Below are 21,593 nucleotides of genomic sequence, written 5' to 3'. Positions count from 1 at the left end.
TGTTAGTACAACTGGGATTCCCTAGATCATCGCTCACCGCTCGCTGTCCCATCTGGTTGACGGCGTAGCTGTAGATGGTTCCGTCGTCACTGTAGAGCACCTCGAACTCGGTGACGGTCGAGGCGATGGCCTTGTTTCCCATCACCGTGACGGCGTACACGGGCTGGACGGCGCCCAGGTCTACCTGGAGGTACTGGTTCTGATCGTTGTTGCTGGGCGTCCACGAGCGCACCTCTGCAAACAAACAACAAATAAACGGTAACTCCTGAGCAGCGACATGCGCAAGATAAACGGCAGACTGTGCCCTGTTTCAATAAAGACATTCCATCATCATCGACGCATGCATAACTTAAATTGTCACTCAGTGCCGCGCTGTGTTCAATGTTCACCGTTAGCTCTGTGCTCTGTGTTCCACTCGTCTTTCCCATACCGAGCTGTGGCCAGTGGTTTCATCACTCACTGTCGTCGGCCGATCCCTTGATTTTGACGTATTTGGCCGCCATGGCCGGTCCCACGACACTGGAGGCGGAGAAACTCGAGTCTGGCAGAGGGTCGTCGCCGTACAACAGCGAGATGAACCTGGAAACGAGGCCAATTTGTGATAACGCCTTCATTGTCGCCCAAATTACACCTCAATCTGTGTGGCGTTCCTGGCCATTACATATTACACGCTGCGACAGTTGCGCAAAAGAATCCTCACATATGCGGCTGCAGGCCCATGGTCACGAGCACAGATACACACAGATGCAGATACAGTAGCACACGCTATTGCCCAGTCCGTTTCGTCCACGGGCCGCCGGCACACTCACTGTTGCTCGTCGCAGTGCGGCGGCGGCTCCACAGTGGTGACGATAACGGTGGGAGTAGGTGTGGGAGGAGTCGGAGTCTCCGTGGTTTTGCTGCAGCCGAACACCTCCAGTTTGAGGGCGATGCGTGTCTGCCACGTTTTGGGCACCACGCGGACGTAGCGAGCCGTCACTGGCGTGGGCAGAATGACCGGCTGGGGATCCGCCAGCGCGCTGATCGACTTCAGGCCCTGTGCAACAGTGTCAGACGTAAATCAGCGACGAAAAATAAGCAATTATTGCAAACATGCACGTTGTACACTCAGCAATGCTCATGCCAATGCTATTCTTTATTGGTATTTAGTTTTGCAAGATAACAACACAGAGCGCTACCAGATGTATAATTATTTCATCCCGCGTATATCGGAGAGAGAGAGAGAGAGAGAGAGAGAGAGAGAGAGAGAGAGAGAGAGAGAGAGAGAGAGAGAGAGAGAGAGAGAGAGAGAGAGAGAGAGCGAGAGCGAGAGCGAGAGCGAGAGCGAGAGCGAGAGCGAGAGCGAGAGCGAGAGCGAGAGCGAGAGCGAGAGCGAGAGCGAGAGCGAGAGCGAGAGCGAGAGCGAGAGCGAGAGCGAGAGCGAGAGCGAGAGCGAGAGCGAGAGCGAGAGAGAGAGAGAGAGAGAGAGAGAGAGAGAGAGAGAGAGAGAGAGAGAGAGAGAGAGAGAGAGAGAGAGAGAGAGAGAGAGAGAGAGAGAGGAGACAGAGCGAGAGCGAGTGGAAGAGTCGTTCACCTGCGGCAGTCCTCGTTGGTTGGTGAGGGGCTGGAAGTTTTCGCCGTCGTCGCTGATCCACAGCTCGAATTTGACGACGGCCGCCTTCAGCGCCGGATTGCCGACCACCTTGACGGCGTAGACGGGCTCCGGTGAGCCCAGGTCGACCTGCAGGTACTGTCGCTGGTTGTCCTCGGCCGGCATCCACGAGCGGCGCGCTGACCGACCAGATAGAGAGCCGTCAGCCGTCAGTGTGTAAGTTCAGAGTTCGATGTGGCCTAAACTTAACATCCTAATAAAAAACTTACATAACGAATATTGTCAGCACTAGCAGTCATTAATTCGAAAATCCCGCTGTGCCTGATTAGGAATTCAGTATTTGGAAGGTCCATGTCAGCAAATCACCAATGGAGTCGTATCAGGGGCACGCAAACGATAAATGTCACAATAAAGGCACCATGTACATTGGCTCTCCCGTTGTCTGGCGGAAGTGAGCCAGACGGCAGTGTGATGGAAGTGTAACTTTCCTTCTGCATAATGAGAAAGGCCGTGTTTGGTAAATAAGCTGGACACTGAGTAGAGAAGAGACCGTTATCCCAATCACCCACCGTCCTGGAACTGGCCAAGGATCTTGGCATAGGCCGGCGCCGCCTCTGGGGAGGCTGAACTCGACGCTGTGAAACTGGAGTCGGGCAGCGGCTCCTCTCCGTACACCAGCGGAACGAAACTGCCGAAGAGGTGGGTGACACGCTCCGTCACATTCGTGCGGTGAACGGCAGACACTGCAGCGGGCCTGACAGAGTGAAAGCTGGGCAATTTTCGACCGTGTCACATTCGAAAATCGTCCTACAACGGTCAGAGCCATTAAGCCTTATGTTGAATACCTGGCTGTACGCAAAAAAAAAAACGCATCTAGTTATCTCGGATGTGGTTGTAATGTAAGGAGAGTAAAAGCAGCTGGTCATTTATAGATTGAAGCCGCACTTTGGCTCTGTTAAGTCCTAACCAATGCTTACGTGAACCGTCAATCACAATACCAATCCATACTATAACTCTTAAAATTGGCGAATTGCTCCAAGCTATAACGGACAAAAGCTTACCGTTTCACATCACATTCCTCGGGAGGTACGATGGTCGGGTAGGTTGGCGTCGTAGCCTCTGAAAACACGAGTGCGAATTAATAAATGTTGTCAAATAGCCGGAGAAAGTCGGGTAACGTTGCATTAACGACGTTAAATTATTTACGATTTCTATGCGTATTAGAAATGTGAGCTGGGCGAGAGCTGTACGGTACGGACCTACCACGGTCCACGAATCTGTCTACCACCCGACTGGTCGGCGATGTGACCTGTATGTGACCATACCATACAGGTCGGGTGGTAGGTCCGTGGAATCACACAAACTATGCTTTGTAGATAACCGGGGCCCAGAACTCATTCTCATTTCTTCCACCGTTCAGATTAAAGGCATTAAAACGAAAATATAATCAATTTCAGATTTAAGCTTGTTTGAAACTTCAATCGTAGCCAAGTCTTCCGCAACCATTAGAAGACACTATGATACAAAGTAAAACACTGTCATTTATGCGTCCATCCCTGCACCAGTAAAGACAGAACTCACCAGTCGGAGTCGGCGTCGTCTCAGGAGCTGGCGTAGTAATAGACGGGTCCACTGTAACGACACGAATGAAACGGATCAGACCATCGTTTATGTGTGTAACACTCAAGTCAAACAGCTTGAATAACGAAAAACCGGCGTTTTTCTCACACAGTACAATGTCAGCACTCAGCAGAATGCCCCAGCGGTGAACGGGATGAGTTGAACTGCAGCGTTTTCAGCGGCAGTGCTAGGGTCGTGCCCCGACCCACCTCCACAGGAGCAGTAGTAGCGGATGCGGTAGTTGTGACAGCGGCCGTCCGGCTGCGCCTTGTTGTTGCACGCCAGACCGCTGTTGATGTTGCACGTGACACCGACGTCGGGCGTGGTATCGTAGGGCGCGCCCGTGTCGGCCACCTGGCACTCGATCTCCTTCAGGTAACCCTGCAGACGATACCAGGTCAGGGTGCGTTTAGCACACTCTCGGTAACGGATCGCATAATATATTCTGCCTGATCCCCAGCTGATACTGGCCTTATATTTATACGTAGTTATCGAATAGACAGCCGGTATCCCATTGAGGCTACCAAAGAAGCACAGCGGGGTTCGAAGACCCACCTCGTCGCAGAAGCTCTCCCACCAGGGCAGCATCTCGGCCTCGTAGTCGCCGACCGTCGGGTTGGTGCTGTCGATCCATTCGCCCCAGAGGTCGCAGTCTGCCAGCGCAGAAACTCAGTCAGTCTAAAGTCGCACACAAACACTCCCACGTAGCCGCAAACGCCGGCCACCTTCTGCATGAGAGTGGACGTTTCGAACGAACAGGATAGTCGTGAAATCCATAACATTACCACTGCCGACATTCCAATCACACAAGAACTTGCATTGTCCACTGTCCAGGATTCAGCGTTAAATGGACGCATGCACTTAATGTAATATCGGTCTCAGTAGCTAACGCTCTCAACCCTTTCAACGATTAGAAGATTTCCGGTTACCACGGGTGCCGGTTACCAGTAACCACTGCTGTCCCGGACGCGGTAAGTAAAGTATTTGGTGCGTAAGTTGACCATGTGAAATGTTGGTACAGGTTTTCGGGGTTCCGTTGGTTCTAAATTACTCACGGGCGGTGGCACCGAGATGGGTTTCGTTGGTAATATCGTATTATATAATAGTTTAACTACTATACTATACTATAAAATAGTAATAGTTTTACTCACTTGGCGGCGGCGCCGGTGTGGTCGGCTGACAGCCGCTGGAGTCGTACACCACCGCGTTATCGACGCACTGCATCTGAGTGCAGCCGTCCTCCGCCGTCTGTACCTGTCCCGGCTGTCAGCGACATCAGAGCAGCGTCAGCAGGTGATCCTAACGACCGTCAGTGCACCGACGGTCCACACCGGTCAGCCGCAGACGTCAGACACCATACGGTGACTGGATCATCAGAAACGGTGCGTGCCCTCTAGGCCGGCGACTTCAATGGAAACATCACCCCATAGCCTACCTGAGCCCTCGTCCCGCCACCGGTAGCTAGGGCTTCTTTTAAATCTAACATCATGACGAAAAAGTTCTAGGTTGGGTAATATCTAATGGCCACTACTAACATCGCGGTTGCTAAAAAAAAAAAAAAAAAACTCTAGAGCTAAGTCAAAGAAACATCGAGTAGTACATATAGGACCAGGGTCAACAGGCAAAGTAGTACAGGTGGATCTGGTGATGGGGGACGGACGTTGATTGTATACTGACGCCGAGCGGTTTTCCGTTGGGCAGTCGGCAGTTGCACTCGGAGGTGCGCACGCATCGCTCGTCGTCCATCCAGACGTAGCCGGCCGGACAGCCGCGGTAGCCGAGTCCGGCCAGCCGGCAGCCCGGCTTGCAGGCGTCCTTCACCTGGGGAACAGTCGGCGGACACGTTCAGCCTTTCACACCCTTCACGCCTGACGCAAATAAACTGGGCAAGCGATAAAAAAAAAAATGGAGAGTCGATAGAATATAACATTATTCAAATATCACCAAACGATGTAAGCTTAGATATTCGATTTCACATTGAACAATATTGGTAAAAAGGTGGGCACATGCTACGTTCCATTCATTTCGTAGATAAACAGCTGCCATTACCCCAAGGTCCAAGCACCGGAGAAGTTAAAATACTATGGAGCGAAATTATTTACATGGGGTGACCGTTCTTATAAACCCGACCTTTCCCAGCATAGATATCGATGAAGAGTCGCAATAACACGTGAACCGCATTCAACATGTTGGATACATCACATTTACAACGAGTCTAGCTCCTTCACCTTGCAGAATCCTTGTGCCTCGAGGAAGCCGTCGAAGTAGTGGCAGAGCTGGTCGCAACGGATCTTGCAGTCATCGTACACCTCGTTTGGTGGGCAAACCACTGTCAGAGAAAAGGACGGACGATCACTATGCGAACTACACAGGTGCCTTGAGCCGGGACAGACACTGGGTACCAAAGGATACGTCTTTAGAGACACACCATCACATCACATTTCAGGCACTATCGGGAAGTACCCGCCGTCAGCTAGTAGCTACTGGCTGCACTGACCCGGGGGAGCGGCGGCGCACTCTTCCCGCAGCGCCCGAACGTTAGCCACGGAGTCGCACGTCATCGTCTTGGGGTTGTACATCATGTGCTTGCCGCAGGACTGCATGATCTGCAACAAGACATCCGAAAATGACGCTGTTATTTCTAAATCCATGCCAAATTTAGGTTGCACAATTACGTAGCCCCTCTTACCGGGGGCATTATATTTTCATGTTAAGTTTTTAATACAGTGACCTAGCCTTGTCGACCTTTTTCATTCCGACATTGCGAAGGTTATCTCTCTGTTTTTACCCCTCTATATCCTTTATGTACCCGATTTCCTGTCTCCCAGTCTCAGTACCTCTGTCAGCTCGCCGGTGGCCACGCGGATACACTGGAAGTAGGCGTGGCAGTCGGTTGGGTGGGCGCGCACCGGGTGAATCTCGTCACAGTGTTCACCCGGCGGCGGTGTACTGCTGATGGAGCGTCCGTGGTCCTCGTCGCACTCTGGCCGCACGGCGATCACCTCGGCTGGCCAGTCGCAGGTGCCGCTGCCCGGGTGGAACATCAGGTCCGAGCTGCAACTCATCTCCACCTGCGGACGGCGACAACGTGACACCAACCGCAGAGCGTAGGGGCAGGGTTCGGGGGCACAGACGCGACGGAAAGTCATCAGCATACACAAATACACCGCAGCTGTCATCCTGCATTCGAAACATACTGGCTGCATGCCGTCCGAATAGCTGCCACGAATTAGTACATAATAGCCTGCAGAAATCGGCGACCGTACGAGACTCGAGTGACTCGGTCCCGCCAGTGACCGACCTGTTTTCCGTTGGCGCCGCACTGCAAGAACTTGTGGCAGTCACTCAGGTGCGGGGACATGGCGCCCACTGGCGAGCACTTCTCGTCAGCCACCGGGGGCACCACTGACGGCGGCTTCACGTGGTCGCAGTTACAGAAGAACCGCACCTCGAAATCCGGACAGTCTGAAACAGGATTCGCTTGTTACAGAGAATAATTACTGGACTTAGCAATAGCGCGAATAGCACAGTAATACATGTACCCTAAACTGTTCATTAAAAGTTGAATTTTCGAGTTGGGTGTTTAACGTATGACCTCTTGTCTACTCAAATATTCGCTCCAATGCAAGTGCATCTCCAAAGCAATAAAGCTAGAAACGTTTCAAACAGTTTTCAAAGCGGCTTATAATGAACGTGCAAAAGCAGATAGAAAAAAGCATACATGCAAGACACACCTAACGTACCACAACACACTACTACACCAGCTAGTGTAGTGTGTAGCCTAGTGTAAACCTAGTGAGCATAAATTGGGAACTGACGGCCAGCCCAACAGTATCTTACATCCGAGGGCGTCCGAGCACACCAGCCCGGCGTTGAGGTTGCAGATAGCGCCGGCGCCCGTCTTCTCCACGTCCTGTTGACCCAGCCTGGTGCGGCACTCGATCGCAGTGATGAAACGGTCCTCACAGAACGAGTGTGACTCTCGCAGCTGGCGCGCATCCTCAGTGTCCGTCTGTGAGGAAGGTACTCGTTATACGTGCATTTGTGGCATGCGGATCAGCTAGCACGTGAAGTTGGCTGCACTGCACACAAGCATCCATTTCGAACAAAAAAAGTACTTAAGCACAATTATACTGCAGCTACACACAGCGCAGGCAAATGAATGAGCATGGTTAGACACGCAAAAAACAAACAAATAAACAAGCAAGCAAACAAACAAACAAACAAACAAACAAACAAACAAACAAACAAACATTCAGTCTCAGGCGGATGGTAACTGATGAAAGGACTGAAACTGTCAGCTACATGCATTACAAAACATTCTATTACACACAAACATTACAAAAAAAAGAAGCATGCCAACGCGCTCTACCACCAGCTGCGAGTCCTAGGCGAGTATCCACGTACCCAGTCGCCGGCGCTGGGCGTGTGGCCGCTCATCCACTCGGTCCAGCCGTCGGCACACTCGCTGGGTGGCCGGGTCGGCGCCGGCGTGGTGCTCACGGGAGGAGGCTCCTCCGTCGCCTGGATAGCTGCACAAACAAACAAGTGGTTGGGTGTTAGGTTACAGTCGGGGTACTGTTTGGTGTATTTACTAAGGTATGTGTCCCAACTACAGGCCGGGAGTGACACGAGATAAACAATTACAATAATCATCTCCCGGTGCAACCACAGGGAAGAGGAATGACACGAAATCACTAGTCACAGATGTCAGCGAGCCAGCGCTATAAATCAAGAACGAACATCGGACGTTAGAGTGACACAGACTGATCAATTCACTTATCACAGCTACCAATTGTCACCAGACCCTTGCCTTTTAGTACGCATCCAGAGCGACCGTCCCATAACTCACAGCAGTCGCAGAGGACCTGCAGCTCGTAGTCCTGACAGACAAAGTCCGAGTCGCAGACTAGTCCCTCAGAGACGGAGCAGCGCACCCGCTCGCCCGTCTCGGACGGACGCAGGTGGGTGCCGGCGGTGCGACACCGCACGTCCGTCACCTGGTTATCCGCGCAGAATCCGACGCCCGAGCTGACGTCGTACGCTCTCTGAGGGCACAAATATGGTCACTTTTTATGCGCCCGGAGGCTGAGTGTCCGCTGACCGGTCAATAGTCATCTGTCGTCGTGGTTTGTAGGCTGGGGGAGTGCCTGTGATTGCTTAGGATGTGACAGATCATTCATTTGGACTCCAAGTTACCAAAGCTAACCAACGTCCTACAGTTATTCCCCTGATCAATTCGTCGAGAAGCTGACCATCAACGACCATTGGTGATTGATCACTCGCCAATGGTGATCAGTCACCCAGTAGCTAGTGGTAATGAGTTAATGACCACCGTCAGGCTGCGGTCATTGGTAGTTGATCACCGACCACTGAACAGTCGCCGACTAACCCTGATGACGCCACAGGCCAGTCGCGGTCCGGCGTTGCCGGTGAGCTCTGTGCCGGAGCCGGGTGCACCCCGACCCAGGTCGTCCTCCCCTGCGTGCACCACCAGCGCCAGGCCCAGCACGCTCTGGTCGCCGAACAGGCTGCCGGGCAGGAGACGCATAGCCGTTACAGGGGAGTGTTGTAGCATGGTGACAAAATCTTAACCCTTGTCCGTAAAATGTCATCACATATCATAATATCGAAACGCACCAAACGATAAGTCAATTAAATGTTTCGGTCTGTCACTTTTTCCGAACATTTGTAAATGGTCACTTTATCTTCGATGATACTGAAGGCTATAAAATAGCATCCTTCATTTAAAGGTTACCGAGCTTGATATATTCAATCGCGCTAACAATGAAAAAGCATGCCAAAGCGACATGCGTCGTTTTTTCTTTCCAGTGACCGACCGTCTTACCCGATTTTCCCGGGCGGTAAGCTGATTCTGACTTGTGCGCGGCCGAAGCTGTCGGCCACAATGTTGCCCAGGTCGCCGATGTGCCGGGCGGCCGAGTCTGGACTGCCATGCGGCAGGCCGAGCGGGTTGAAGTGTCCGCCGGCGGCGCGGCACTGGTCGGCTGTGCTGCCCGTCTCGTGGATGTGGAAGCCGTGACTGCCCGGAGTCAGACCCTCCACCTCGCCTGTCACCGGGACGGACAGGTTGCGGGAAGACGCCGGCGTTAGTGATCGGAAAACGGACGAATACACCGCTTGGGAGTTTGAGCGGACGAGTAACCTTGAATGAACTAATCTTCGTCGATATTCTTTCTACAGCCCGGTGCATGCCAGCATGTTGGATTGGCATTACGTTCAAATGCCCGTAACCAAGCATTCCTAAGTAGAGCAGAGTCTATTTACACCTAGAACACTCATAAGAAACATGAGATTGTCTTGAAACATCAAAATTTGTCGTCTAGAGAAGTTGACACAAATTACTATATTCCTTTAAAAAATCGATCATGCTGCTCCCGCTATTTACCGGGAGCGGATATCATTACCTGCGATCTGTAGCGGCTGGTCGGCCGACTTCTGGACGAAGGTGATGTTACCGCTCACAATACTGCTCGAGCCCGGCACCAGGATCACCAAAGCCTGCAGAGCGTCTGCCTTGTCCACCTGGAACGGCACGCACAACAGATCAGGGGCTGTTGAAACGGGGGTGTACGGCGGCGCATTTCAACGTCGTGTTCAGAAAAGAACTCCAGGTTATTCAAATCAAGAGCTTCTAGCGAGGCTTCCAGTGATATAAGAATATGGCTCCATTCGATGGCCTGGCGATTTTTCGTTACAGCAGATGGAACATGACACGACGCCCCGTCAGTCATCCGACCGTTTTCAGGCTTAAAGTGGCAACGAGTGGCCCGCCCTCCCACGGGGCGAGCCACGGATGAGTCGGATCACGGGGGCAAGACTCCCGTCGGACAAATATGCTACTTACCGGCTCGATGAAGGTGGGGATGCGCTCCACGTCTCTCGGCCGGGTGTAGGCCATCGGCTTGTTGCGGTTTACCCAGGTGCTCCATCCCTCCCGGCACGTGCCCAGCTTGGTCGGAGACGGCGCCGCCTGCAAAACGGAAACACAGTCAGCTCTGCCGAAAATGCTTTGAGATACTTAATATGCTTCAAACAATAAAATTCATTTACCTCGGCGTGATGAGCCTAACTACCACCAGAATCAGAGCGATCAGACCGCAGCTGAGAGCTCTGGCTACAAATAAGTGATGAAAATAACAGCCTGCGGACGCGGAGTAAGTAAGACATGATTATTTCATTCATAAAGTGTAGTGCCGTCTCGTCAGCCCCGTTACCGGCGGTTCCTCGGTCGGCGGAGGCTCCGAAGTCACCACCACTGGACACGGGCTGCCGCGGCACTTCTGCTGGCCGCGGGTACAGTAACTGAAACACGCGAGCACAACAGAGCAATGACGAAACTGTGATCTCAACGACTTCAGCGAACATGCATGGGTACCACGTAGCTACGTATCATGCGTGCACAACTAATTGTGGGCAGTTGTGTATTTATCATTTATACGTTCAATAGACTATCCAAGATTGTTGACACACTATCCCCATTTTTCTGCCACAATCTCCCTCCCCTAGTCCTCTCACTATCTCACCAGACGTGGCAGTCGTCCCGGGTGATGACGTCACCCTCGTAGAGCTGACGCCCTCCAATCACCGCGCACTTGGTCTTGCAGTCGTTCTCCTTGACACACGAGTCGAGTGTACCGTTATGGTACACCTGACCCGGCGGGCACGGCTTCGGTTGGCAGCCTGTTCGCACACACGGACAGCGGGAGATCTGTCAGTAATACTTCCAGTGCGTTAACATCACACGCAGAACTGAATACGCCCGCGTCAGATATGCCGAACGGCAGTGTCTATGCGTCTGGCATTAGTCTCTTTACGGTGAACCTAAAACATTACGGCCTGACCACTGGTATGATTCTGCCAACCCTAGGGCGAGGAGTGTAGGCCTTGGATGTGTCGCCTCACACACAATCGTTTAAAGGGACTATCCCACCTTTAACATGGGGTTTGAGTTGAGATAGCCAAGTTTGCGGCGAGGTTCAGAAACCACTATCTATCTAGGTTGCAACCCCCGCGGCCTCTTGGTGTTGAAGAAATTCGTTCCCTTCATTTGAAAATGGGCCTTGTACAAGGCCCTATCTTCAACATGGAGCGACCGTTAGTGTGACGTCACCTCGTTTAGTCATTCTGATTTAAATGGGTTTGTTCGTTGAAAAATCGCTTAAAACTTGGTCTGAACTTTGTTGTGGTGCCTACAGAGTAAAAAGAATCAGCTTTATGACAGTAATGTGGCCTGGGGAAGGAGGTAATTTTGGGCTGTGACGTCACATATTTGAAAGTTTGTGTTTGGAATATGGGAAGCCTAAGATGTTTAATGAAAAATAAATGCCAGAGCCGTGTTCCTGGTCATCCAATCTATAAAGTCGGGCGCAATTTAACTGGTTTTAACAACATTTTAGAAGGTGGGATAGTCCCTTTAATAGCGCACACGTTGATCACACACACTGTCAGCTACCCGGGCGTGGTGTACTTACCTTCAACACAGGTGTCGTCGGCGCACATGCCGGTGATATCCTCGTAGATGTAGCGGTTCTCACACGTCTTGGGCGGGCAGGCGCTGACGCACGGGCTGTACTGGGAGCACTCGGTGTCGCACTGCATCGCTGTGGGTCGGAGGAGACAGACGGTGAGGACAAGGTGCACCAGCCCAGCAAACGACACCCGCCGAGCGGCAGGTCGTTCGCAATAATGGTACCTAGGTGATGAATAGCAAACGTCGCGTGAATAATTTGGAGCCCACCATTTTTTTTTTTTATATAAATAATTTACGAAATAAACGCGATCAAACGCAGCCTTCACCGTCCGCAAAATGTTTCACATAATCAGCAGATATCTGTGCATTGTCAATTGAGCCGGTCATTGTCCGTCCTCTAAAGTGACGGTCCGAGATCAGCTCCCACTTACGGCAGAGGTCGTTGGAGCGCCAGCGGACGTGCACGCCCTTCCGGCTGCACGCCTGGCCGTAGGCGGCCACGGCCGTGCAGAGGCACTCGCAGTCGCCGCCGCCCGTGCAGGCGCACGTGTCCTGCACGCAGCGCTCGAAGAACGGCTCCACGTCCAGCTCGGTATGGCAGTCACCAAAGACGGCCGACTTGAGCGCGGCGCAACGGCGCACCGCGAACAGTCGCCGCTCCGGGTGCAGCTTACACGAGTCCTGGCGAGGGGAACCGAGCGTTATTGTGCTTTCTTTTTATACGAAAAAAAGGGCGGCATTGTAGTTGGTAAGGCCAGCACCAGCCAAGGTCAGGCATTAGGGCTACACTTAATAGTTAATACTGATCGATGTGCCACACAGTAGAGCCTGTAACTGATACCACCGTGGCAGCACAACGTTATACGTACCACTATGGGCTGCGTTGTTGGACAATAGGGCTGCAGTTTGTACTGCTCAGTACGTACCACTATGGGCTGTGTGGTCGGACAGTAGGGCTGCAGCTTGTACTGCTCGGCGAACTGCACTGCCGTGTTCTCCAGCAGACCGGACGGACCGCGGAAGTCGTTGCCCGGGTTCCCGTCAAAGTTGCCGCAAAGACCTTGCATCTGAAAATGGGATGGGCTTAATCACATATCCCAGAAGGCTTTCAGCTGTGCACTGCATAACAAAGTAAAATGTGTTTGTGTACTTCAGCCAGTGACTTGTCTTTTCCACCCCGAATTTTATATTTGTGTGCCCGTAACGAGGCACGTTTCCTCAGCATCAACCAAAATTCTTTCTTTAATAACGAGTAAACGAGACGTGAGGTGACAACGTTCCCCTCCACGGGCCCCAATAAACGAGGTGTTTTAGGACGGAATAGTACCTTTATCTGTTGGTCTTACCTTGCCCTTCCACTGCGATGAAAGTCGGATATAAATTCTGGTGCCGTAGTCCCACTGAACCACCAGACCCAAGTTCGGTGCCTCCACGAAGGCGAACGCTCCCGCTTGTCGGACTGATAAGCTAAAACAGGCAGGCGCGTTCAGTGAGTTGTACGCCCTACACATACACATTACGAGTACATGCATACAGTCGGAATCATGTAGCAGATGACTCTTAAATTAACCATTCCTTGTACTTTTAAATACAAGGAAAAGTATTTAAAAAACGCGAAAATCAAGTATACACCAGGCCAGCTGTTAACACCAATGCACGCGCGTTCGTAGTGTTATACGAACCGAGTGAGTTCAAAGGCGGTGGGGAGCGGCTTGTCGGCCTCCAGAGCGATCTCCTCCTGGGTGGTACCGTGTCCGACACGGACCAGCACCGCCTTCGGACAGGTACTGCCGGCTCCACAGGGCACGTTCTGGGGACAACGAGACTCTGTCACAGCCTGAAACGGGCGTGTGTTGCCGGCTCCACAGGGGAAGTTCTGGGGACGCAGAATACCCTGTCACAGCCTGAAACGGGCAGATGCTGCCGGCTCCACAGGGAACGTTCTACGGAAGCACAGCACACAAGTATTGTCACACTCAGAGCGAGACCTGAGCTGCCGGCTTCACATGGCACGTTCTACAGAAACAGAACACTCAGTCACAGCTTGAACCAGACCTGCAGCCGGCCCCACGCGATACATCCTTCGAACACTAAGCACGAACACGAAAACAGCGGAAAGTCAGTAAATGTCCATCACATCGTTGCAATTCACACGGGTGAAGCGGAACGCCCGATTTCCTGCCACCGCCGGTCACTCACCGTGACGACGACCTCGAACTGGTCCTTGCTGGTCTCTTTGCCCCTGGCCAGCAGGTACTGGCAGTCGCCCTCGATGTCGTAGATCCGGCCGTCAAAGGTCTCGTAGTGCGAATTGCCCCAGGCGGTGCAGACGCCGTCACAGGCCTGCTCCTCGCAGGTCCACATACCGCTCTCGCACGTGCTGAACGGTCAAGGTAAAGTCAGCGTCCCACGGTTGGTTTAGCTGAGTAATGAGACAGCACATTGCGGCATTGTGTGGGCCCAGAATGTACTTACATACGCCACAAAGTACCATTCAGTCTGACAATAAGGCCACTTTCCGTTTGAATATAGATTTATCGGTGAACAGGTCAAAGCTTCATAACGTTTTCCTTATGCAGCTGAAGCAAAAGAACGGTGTTTCTTTTACCTACCTCTACAATTCTGTATCCCTCCCCAAATGCGACTGGCATCCAAAATGAGTGACTGCCATGATCGTTGCCGAGCTTTGCGAATTGCCCCCCCCCCCCTCCCAGTAGAGACCACAGCTGTGATTGGGAGGATCACCAGGCCACCTACCAGCAGAGCCACTACACCACCTACCAGGAAAGCTCTACCAGATCACTCACCATGACCTGCACTCGGTGCCGAAGGTGGAGCCGTGCGCGTACGCCCTGCCGCCGTGGTGGCACGGACACTGGTCGGCGGTGACGCACTGGCCCGAGCTGGCGTCCAGCACGTAGCCGTCGGCGCACACGCAGCCCGACTCACAAACCTGGTACAGTGACTTGGATGTCTCGGCGCGCGAGCTGTGTCGGCTCTGTGGACAGGGCGGCGACGGCGGGGTAACGACAGTGCTGCGGCCAGACTTACATGGTACTAGCTGGCAGTGTAATTTTTCTTTCCGATCATGTGCCCCTTCTCCCATTTGCTGTAACCACGTTCGACCATTGGTTGGGCCTATGATCGGCCAAATTTCCCTCGTCAATCCACCATTAGACTTAAGTTCATCTGTGGTGTAAAACAATACGCAGCGGCTTTATAAGCTACGCACGCGACACTGAAACCCCGACCTTAAACCCCAACCGTGGACTTAAACAGCAGCTGAATAACGAATTGTAATAACGAACTGCTGCCAATGTGAACTGACCTTGCAGGTGACGGGGTGGTCCGGGAGACAGTCCACATACAGCATGTGCGCCGTGGCATTACACTTGCCAGAGTTGTCCGTCAGCTTTTCGGTTTTGGAGAGCTCGCATTGCCAGCGAGCGTTGACGCACTCGCTGTCAAAAGCAGAACAGGGACATGTGAACATTGGAAAGAGGAAAAATGAATCGTTTTCACAAACATGGGCATTTCTATTCCCATTGTAATATAAAGTTTGTCATGATCATCAACGCCAATCCTGCCTTATCATCCGCAGTTTGATGATACCAAGTGCCGGTCGGGAGGCTAGGACCGGTACAGCGGGGTTGGGGCGACATCAGAACACACCACTGTCACTCCTGTCCGGTACCGCGGGGTAGGGGTGACAGCACTCACCACTGCTGCAGCGAGGCGCCGGCGCCCTGGTAGCGCCGGTGGCCCGGCCGGTACTCCTTGTTCTGGTACACGCACGGACAGCTGCTGATGGGAGCGCACCGACCGTCGGCGTCCAGCGCCTGGTCCTTGGGACACTGGCAGCCGTCCACGCAGCGGCGCTCACACTCGCTGGCCGTGGCCAGGTCGAAACAGGTGTGTCCACACGAGTCGCCACATACCTGATACTCCTGGCCGAACGGACAGCCCTTCCCTGCGGGCCGGCACCAGGGCGCGCGGTGAGGACCCACTCGGAAACCACAGCCGTTTCGTGAAAACACGACATGACTATCTATATACGACTAAGTGATAACACGACTATATACATGTATATGTATTATAGGACCGTGCATAATAAAGTCGTCTCCTATCCGCAGACCACGAAGGGTACTGGCAACCTCAGCCCGCCATGTTGGAGGTGTGTGTGTTGGGAGGAATGAGGGAGATACTTACCGCAGAGGCCGACCTCAGCTCGCCACAGGAGTTCCACGCCGCGCGCGGCACAGGCGTCCGCGTAGTCGGCCAGGTGGACACAGTAGCAGTCGGCCAGCTCGGCCCGGCAGCTGCACAGATCGTACTCGCAGTTCTTCACGTACGGCGCCGGGTCGACCACAGAGTGACACTCTGTGAACAGTCGAGGGAGTTATTCTGATACAAATACTCTACAAAGGAGAACATTGAGGTGGCCATGAATAAATGAAACACAAGTGTCAAGTCCAAACATAGAGCTTATCGATATTGAGTTAGATGCATTGGCATTGGCATTGAGTTAGAAGCATTCCAAGTGTCAACTTGGCATTCATTCTGAGTGAATCCTTGATTCGGACTGCATATGCCATGGCTAGGCCCAAATGCCTGGCTGTTGCACCAGGCCTGTATGAGCCATCTTGCGTTGCACCTACTTTGGAAGACGGGCAGCGAGATGAGGTTGTCGCAGTAGCGCGACGCCTCGCCGTACTTTTCCGAGTAGACCTCACACGGGTGGCCGTGGGGCTCCGTCTTATCGTCACAGGTCTCATCCACCTTCCACTTGGACGCAAACGCAATGGGGCTCTGCAACGAAAGGCATGTGGTCATTTACTGGATGCAGCCATTTCGCTCACGGCATGCTGCTGAAGCAGTTAATAATGTCGACTTCTTTCATTTCTATAGTTCTGTATTTCTAAGAATTTTCATTCTTTTCAATTCATTCATTTCATCTTCTTTCGTCAGGATTAGTCCTCGCGCATTTGTCTCGCATGCAATCGACTGTGAACGTACCATTTCGATGTCTCCCTCTGGCGTCTCGAAGTCGTCTCGCTGGTTACCGTTGTTGTTGCCGCACAGGCCGCGGATGTTGTCACCGAGCTGGGCCGGCGCGTGGACGATGGCGCGCGTCTCCCCGTCCCACCAAACCTCCAGGCCGTTCGGCAGCGTAACTGCGGGGTAGAAGTCGGTCAGCGTCATTCAGGGTAGCATATACTGTGTCACTGGGGGTAGAGAGACTAGGAGGTGACAGTTAGACCTCGACACCGGAAGGAATTGTGCCATATACCAGTGACAGTCTGTCACTGGAGCAGGCAGCTCAGTGAATTTCAAGATGTGCCAGAGAAGCTTCTTTACGGACTATTAACAAACGGTCAAGCTGACCCCAGAATGGGAGAAAAAAGATTGGATGTGTTTACTGTGTATGAGCCCGCCGGTGTATTGCGTTCTGTGTGTAATGTAGAGGGTGGCGACTTATCTAACGTCCAACTCACCTGAGATATACAGCGACGAGGCGTACTTGATGTAGACGCCGTCCACCCACCACGGTATCATGGGCGGCGTCTCTCCGTTAATGAGCACCTGCAGGTTCTGCTTCAGGTCGACGGTGACGCCCTCGTACTCGAGCCGCACCGACTTGGTGCAGGACGGCTCGCCGGGCAGGGTCGAGGGGTGGTAGTTGAGTTTCTGCCGGCAGGAACAGACCGCGATATCTCACAGCGGACTACACATCTGTGAGACTAAATAAACACCACACATGCTTTGGTAGACCTATCCTCTCGCCGCACTGTTTGTACGGCTTTGGGCGTCGCTTCCGCTCACCTCTGAGATGGCTCCTGAGCACGGGACGTTTTCTGCCTGAATGCTGAACCGGTCCGACTGCACCAGGTAGTAGCTGCATTTGCCCTGAAGATAGGCGAGAAATAGCATTGTCAGCGGGGGTCGCAGATTGTCTGCTGTTGGGATAAACAAATAGGCAAACTAAAATGCAATCAAATAATCGCGAAATATACTCAAATGCCGATGAGCTCCGCTAATAATTTCAGCGTGACGATAACCCATCGGCCTAAGAAGGGCCATCGCAAAGCTAAGCTGAACACTTCCTCGTAGCTCACTGAAATAATTCTATCTGAATTTACGCATTTTATTAGTTAATGGCATCAATCACCGACATCACGATGACCGTTACCTGGAAGTCGTAGCGGAGTCCGTCGAAGGTGAGGTAGTGCGGGTCGCCGGCGACCACGCACTGTGACGGACAGGCCAGCTCGGTGCAGCGCCACTCGCCAGATGTGCAGACACTGTCCAGGAAAAACACAACGGTTAGCTTCGGCATCGGTCTAACGCAGTCACTCAGTCCAATCACATCACTGCTCTCTTCACCAGCATTATTTTTCAGACCAGCAAAGGTGACCAAAAGGTAAGGGATCACCTAAGGCCGCACTGCGCAGTTAAAGTCATTAAATGCATGCATGCATCTCATGACTTCGTCGCATCAAAGCATCACCTGATAGGAAAGTAGTAAAGCTATAGATGCCATATGAAACAAACTGTCAATATATTAGGTCGATTTATACAAATCCAAGCCCTAGCAGTACGGAACGTTCGGTGATTTGTGCGTACATCATGTCAAGTGCACTATAGGAGCATATTGCTTTTACGGCAATGACATCGACATAAACTTTAGAATGCATTCTCATCCATTGGTGGATAAGGCCATATGTAGACTGGAATGGCTGCCACATATCAGTCGTAGTGGATTACCAAGTGTTGCAGTCCTGTACTAAATCTACCAAGTGTTGCAGTTCTGTACTAAATTACCAAGTGTTGCAGTCCTGTACTAAATTTACCAAGTGTTGCAGTTCTGTACTAAATTACCAAGTGTTGCAGTCCTGCTGGACGGTGTCGCCGGCCTGGTATTGGACGCCGTTGTGGCGGCAGGAGCACTGTTCGGCCGGCACGCACTGGTCGCCGTCCATCAGCAGACCCTCCGGACAGGCGCAGCCCTCCTCACAGAGCCATGAGTCGGACACGGAGGCGCCGCAGCGGCCGGCCGCCGGCACGCCGCACGCGCTGAATATCTGACCGGCGGGGCAGGGCAGTGCTGCCGGACACACCCGGGAGGTCGGTCAGCGGGACAGGGCAGTGCTGCCGGACGCACCCGGGAGGTCGGTCAGCGGGACAGGGCAGCGCTGCCGGACACATACGGGAGGTCGGTCAGCGGGACAGGGCAGCGCTGCCGGACATACCCGGGAGGTCGGTCAGCGGGACAGGGCAGTGCTGCCGAACAACACACCCGTGAGGTCGGTCAGCGGGACAGGGCAGCGCTGCCGGACGCACCCGGGAGGTCGGTCAGCGGGGCAGGGCAGTGCTGCCGGACACACCCGGGGGGGGGGGGGGGTCGGTCAGCGGGACAGGGCAGCGCTGCCGGACACACCCGGGGGGGGGGGGGGGGTCGGTCAGCGGGGCAGGGCAGTGCTGCCGGACACACCCGGGAGGTCGGTCAGCGGGACAGGGCAGCGCTGCCGGACACACCCGGGGGGTCGGTCAGCGGGACAGGGCAGCGCTGCCGGACACACGCGGTCAGCGGGGCAGGGCGGCCAGACACAGCGACAAAACTGATAACTGCTGCGCGTGGGTAGACGACACACGTGCAGTGTGCGTGTGTGTGTCTGTGATATTCGCCATCTGCCAGCCTCCAAAGATTGACGAAAGGACAGCGAACAGCAGTAAGCTTAGTTTGTATATGTATATTCAACGAAGGGAACATCAGCAATAAAGAGCATGCTCAAGCTTGTATACACATGCCTATAAATATACGAGATATAACGTGCTTTGGCCGTTTGGTTGCATGCGCGCCGTTTGCAACGAATTTGAACACGGCTCGACCTTGACCTCGAATGGGTCGGAAGTGAGCTATGACCAAAACGGAAAAGCTCATCACTCATGAGTAAGTTATTGTAATAACATCACAATTTCGATAAGAGTATGTAAGTTCAGCGGAGAAAGCCGCGTCCTCTGTGCCACATCCGGACGGTCAATCGTCATTGAGCGTCATGATCAGTCGAGCATCACGCTTTATCTTCCTTAGGTATGCTCTCAGTGCTGTCGTATCATCTGTTTTGCCTATGAAATCATATAATTGTGCTATGCAAGTGTCGACAAAGCTGATAAAAAGCAGAATAATGTAAATAAAGAAATTCACCATTCACCGACAATGCGTGGATATCACTGCATTCTCTCGCCAAGCAAGGCCATATAAGTGTCTCCAAGAACGTTCAGCGCAGTACGCTTTTAGCACAGTGTATATAAATAGCTTTTAGATAAAAGCGCAGGATACGAACGCTGCATTCAGTAGGTATTTAAAAAGGGAAAAGCAATATGATTTAGTCCCTCCTGCGGTAACATACACTTTAAATGGCATCCCAAATATCTCAAGGCTTCTGATAGGGGGCTAGCAAGAAGGAAGCCAGCAGTCGAAATCATTGGGGCTGGATAAAACATTACCCGCCCATACCACCGCATTCCAATGACTAATCATCATCGAAGAGGCATGAACCAGGATCCGATGTCAACATATGTTTGACTTACAATTAAATCGGAATGACAATATTTACCAGAGGGATTTGCGATTTAGGGCCGCAAACGATCCGAGGAATGTGCCAAAAGCTAATTAATTCGCGCGCCTGGCGAAACATAACCCGAAAATTGGACTAATTAGAGACGATAGTCGGTCCATATTGGTCCCGGTTCCGGGAACGGTGAGGGTCCGGCGGCTCGGTTATCTGCCGGTATTTACGGCTGGCGCGGCCACTGGCGACTGGCGGCGGCGCGCTCAGAGGCCAGCTGCCCGACTGCACTGCCACGGACACACTCGCCAGCCCACCGCGGCCCGGCCCTGTTTTGACCGGCGCCGTTCAAAGGGGGCCGCCGCCGCGCCAGAGCACGGCGTCCGGGACACGCCGGGCCCGGGGCAGGCGCGACCCTCGCACCGAAATAAAAACTTTCACGCCAGACCTTACCCCAGCATTTCAATTTGCGCAGTGTCAATGGTCTGATACAGGCGCAGGCTTGGGCGCAGACCTCTTGGCCAAAAATCATGACAACCAATACTCAGTGATATTAAAGTCGTTGAAAATCGCCATGGTCCAGTGTACGAGTTAATCTGTTAATTAGTGTCGTGCCTTATTTGCTGGTTATTTTTGTTTGCCTACTTTATCTGCTGTTTTGTACGCATGACGGGTAGCCACGTCAGTTAGCTCGGTACTCACGACAGAACTCCTCCGACCTCCAGCTGAGCTGGCGTGACGTCACGCGCTCGCACTCGGTGGCAAAAGCGGCCACCGTGGAGCAGATGGCTGTGCTCGCGTCGCCCGTCGAGTAGCCTCCCGGGGCCGAGCTCGCCTGGGACAGGCTGTGGCAGTACTCGGCCATACAGGCCCGCAGGAAGTACTCCACGCCCACATTCTGGGCAAAGACACGACAGTGGCATTGTCAGCATTGCTATCCACCTATAACGAAAGGCGATGGAAAACAAAATGGAGACTCGCCATTACTCTTAGTCCTGAGCTGCCCTCATTTGTGCCAATAGGCATTACTCTTAGTCCTGAGCTGCCCTCATCTGTGCCAATAGGAGTTCTTACCTCCTGGCACGGCAGAAACACGTCAGCGAGCTGCAGCGCCTGGGAGCAGGCTGCGCGCGCCTGACGCTCCGCGGCGCCGCTGCACGTGAGATCCAGGGAGACGGGGCCGGCGGGACACAGCTCTGGGAACAGCGGCAAAACGTAGCGTGAGTATTGAGCATATGTAGGCTTGTAATGAGCATTAGATATTTCGGTGTGAGATTCAGATACAAGACGGAGGAACACTCAACATATAGATGTTAAA

The 21,593-nt window shown here is 53.0% G+C and overlaps 1 protein-coding gene across 1 annotated transcript in view; it reads right to left on the bottom strand.

Annotated features, from left to right (window-relative positions):
- LOC122389410 (hemocytin-like) overlaps positions 1-21,455 on the bottom strand; it is a 36,561-nt gene extending 15,106 nt beyond the window's left edge. The window contains exons 1-42 of the mRNA XM_043381413.1: positions 21,350-21,455; positions 20,978-21,173; positions 18,585-18,810; positions 17,896-18,007; positions 17,529-17,612; positions 17,201-17,393; positions 16,722-16,879; positions 16,364-16,514; positions 15,915-16,085; positions 15,426-15,675; positions 15,034-15,166; positions 14,513-14,703; positions 13,905-14,085; positions 13,388-13,515; positions 13,052-13,172; positions 12,632-12,772; positions 12,137-12,386; positions 11,707-11,835; positions 10,759-10,915; positions 10,450-10,537; positions 10,080-10,205; positions 9,640-9,757; positions 9,060-9,282; positions 8,604-8,742; positions 8,064-8,259; positions 7,619-7,743; positions 7,052-7,223; positions 6,513-6,676; positions 6,049-6,282; positions 5,709-5,817; positions 5,440-5,540; positions 4,889-5,032; positions 4,363-4,474; positions 3,767-3,864; positions 3,421-3,592; positions 3,173-3,223; positions 2,653-2,710; positions 2,161-2,279; positions 1,574-1,770; positions 810-1,036; positions 461-579; positions 38-234 (exon numbers count right to left, since the gene is read on the bottom strand). Of these exons, the coding sequence (XP_043237348.1) occupies positions 38-234; positions 461-579; positions 810-1,036; positions 1,574-1,770; positions 2,161-2,279; positions 2,653-2,710; positions 3,173-3,223; positions 3,421-3,592; positions 3,767-3,864; positions 4,363-4,474; positions 4,889-5,032; positions 5,440-5,540; positions 5,709-5,817; positions 6,049-6,282; positions 6,513-6,676; positions 7,052-7,223; positions 7,619-7,743; positions 8,064-8,259; positions 8,604-8,742; positions 9,060-9,282; positions 9,640-9,757; positions 10,080-10,205; positions 10,450-10,537; positions 10,759-10,915; positions 11,707-11,835; positions 12,137-12,386; positions 12,632-12,772; positions 13,052-13,172; positions 13,388-13,515; positions 13,905-14,085; positions 14,513-14,703; positions 15,034-15,166; positions 15,426-15,675; positions 15,915-16,085; positions 16,364-16,514; positions 16,722-16,879; positions 17,201-17,393; positions 17,529-17,612; positions 17,896-18,007; positions 18,585-18,810; positions 20,978-21,140 (6,228 nt within the window). The 5' untranslated portion in view covers positions 21,141-21,173; positions 21,350-21,455. The remainder of the gene's footprint in view (positions 1-37; positions 235-460; positions 580-809; positions 1,037-1,573; positions 1,771-2,160; positions 2,280-2,652; positions 2,711-3,172; positions 3,224-3,420; positions 3,593-3,766; positions 3,865-4,362; positions 4,475-4,888; positions 5,033-5,439; positions 5,541-5,708; positions 5,818-6,048; positions 6,283-6,512; positions 6,677-7,051; positions 7,224-7,618; positions 7,744-8,063; positions 8,260-8,603; positions 8,743-9,059; positions 9,283-9,639; positions 9,758-10,079; positions 10,206-10,449; positions 10,538-10,758; positions 10,916-11,706; positions 11,836-12,136; positions 12,387-12,631; positions 12,773-13,051; positions 13,173-13,387; positions 13,516-13,904; positions 14,086-14,512; positions 14,704-15,033; positions 15,167-15,425; positions 15,676-15,914; positions 16,086-16,363; positions 16,515-16,721; positions 16,880-17,200; positions 17,394-17,528; positions 17,613-17,895; positions 18,008-18,584; positions 18,811-20,977; positions 21,174-21,349) is intronic.
- Positions 21,456-21,593: the final 138 nt, after the last annotated feature.

Source organism: Amphibalanus amphitrite, unplaced genomic scaffold (genome assembly GCF_019059575.1).
Source record: "Amphibalanus amphitrite isolate SeventyFive unplaced genomic scaffold, NRLGWU_Aamphi_draft 000357F_arrow, whole genome shotgun sequence".
NCBI classification, from domain to species: domain Eukaryota; kingdom Metazoa; phylum Arthropoda; class Thecostraca; order Balanomorpha; family Balanidae; genus Amphibalanus; species Amphibalanus amphitrite.
Note: the sequence above shows the minus strand (reverse complement) of the source record. Positions and strands in the feature narration are given on the sequence as shown.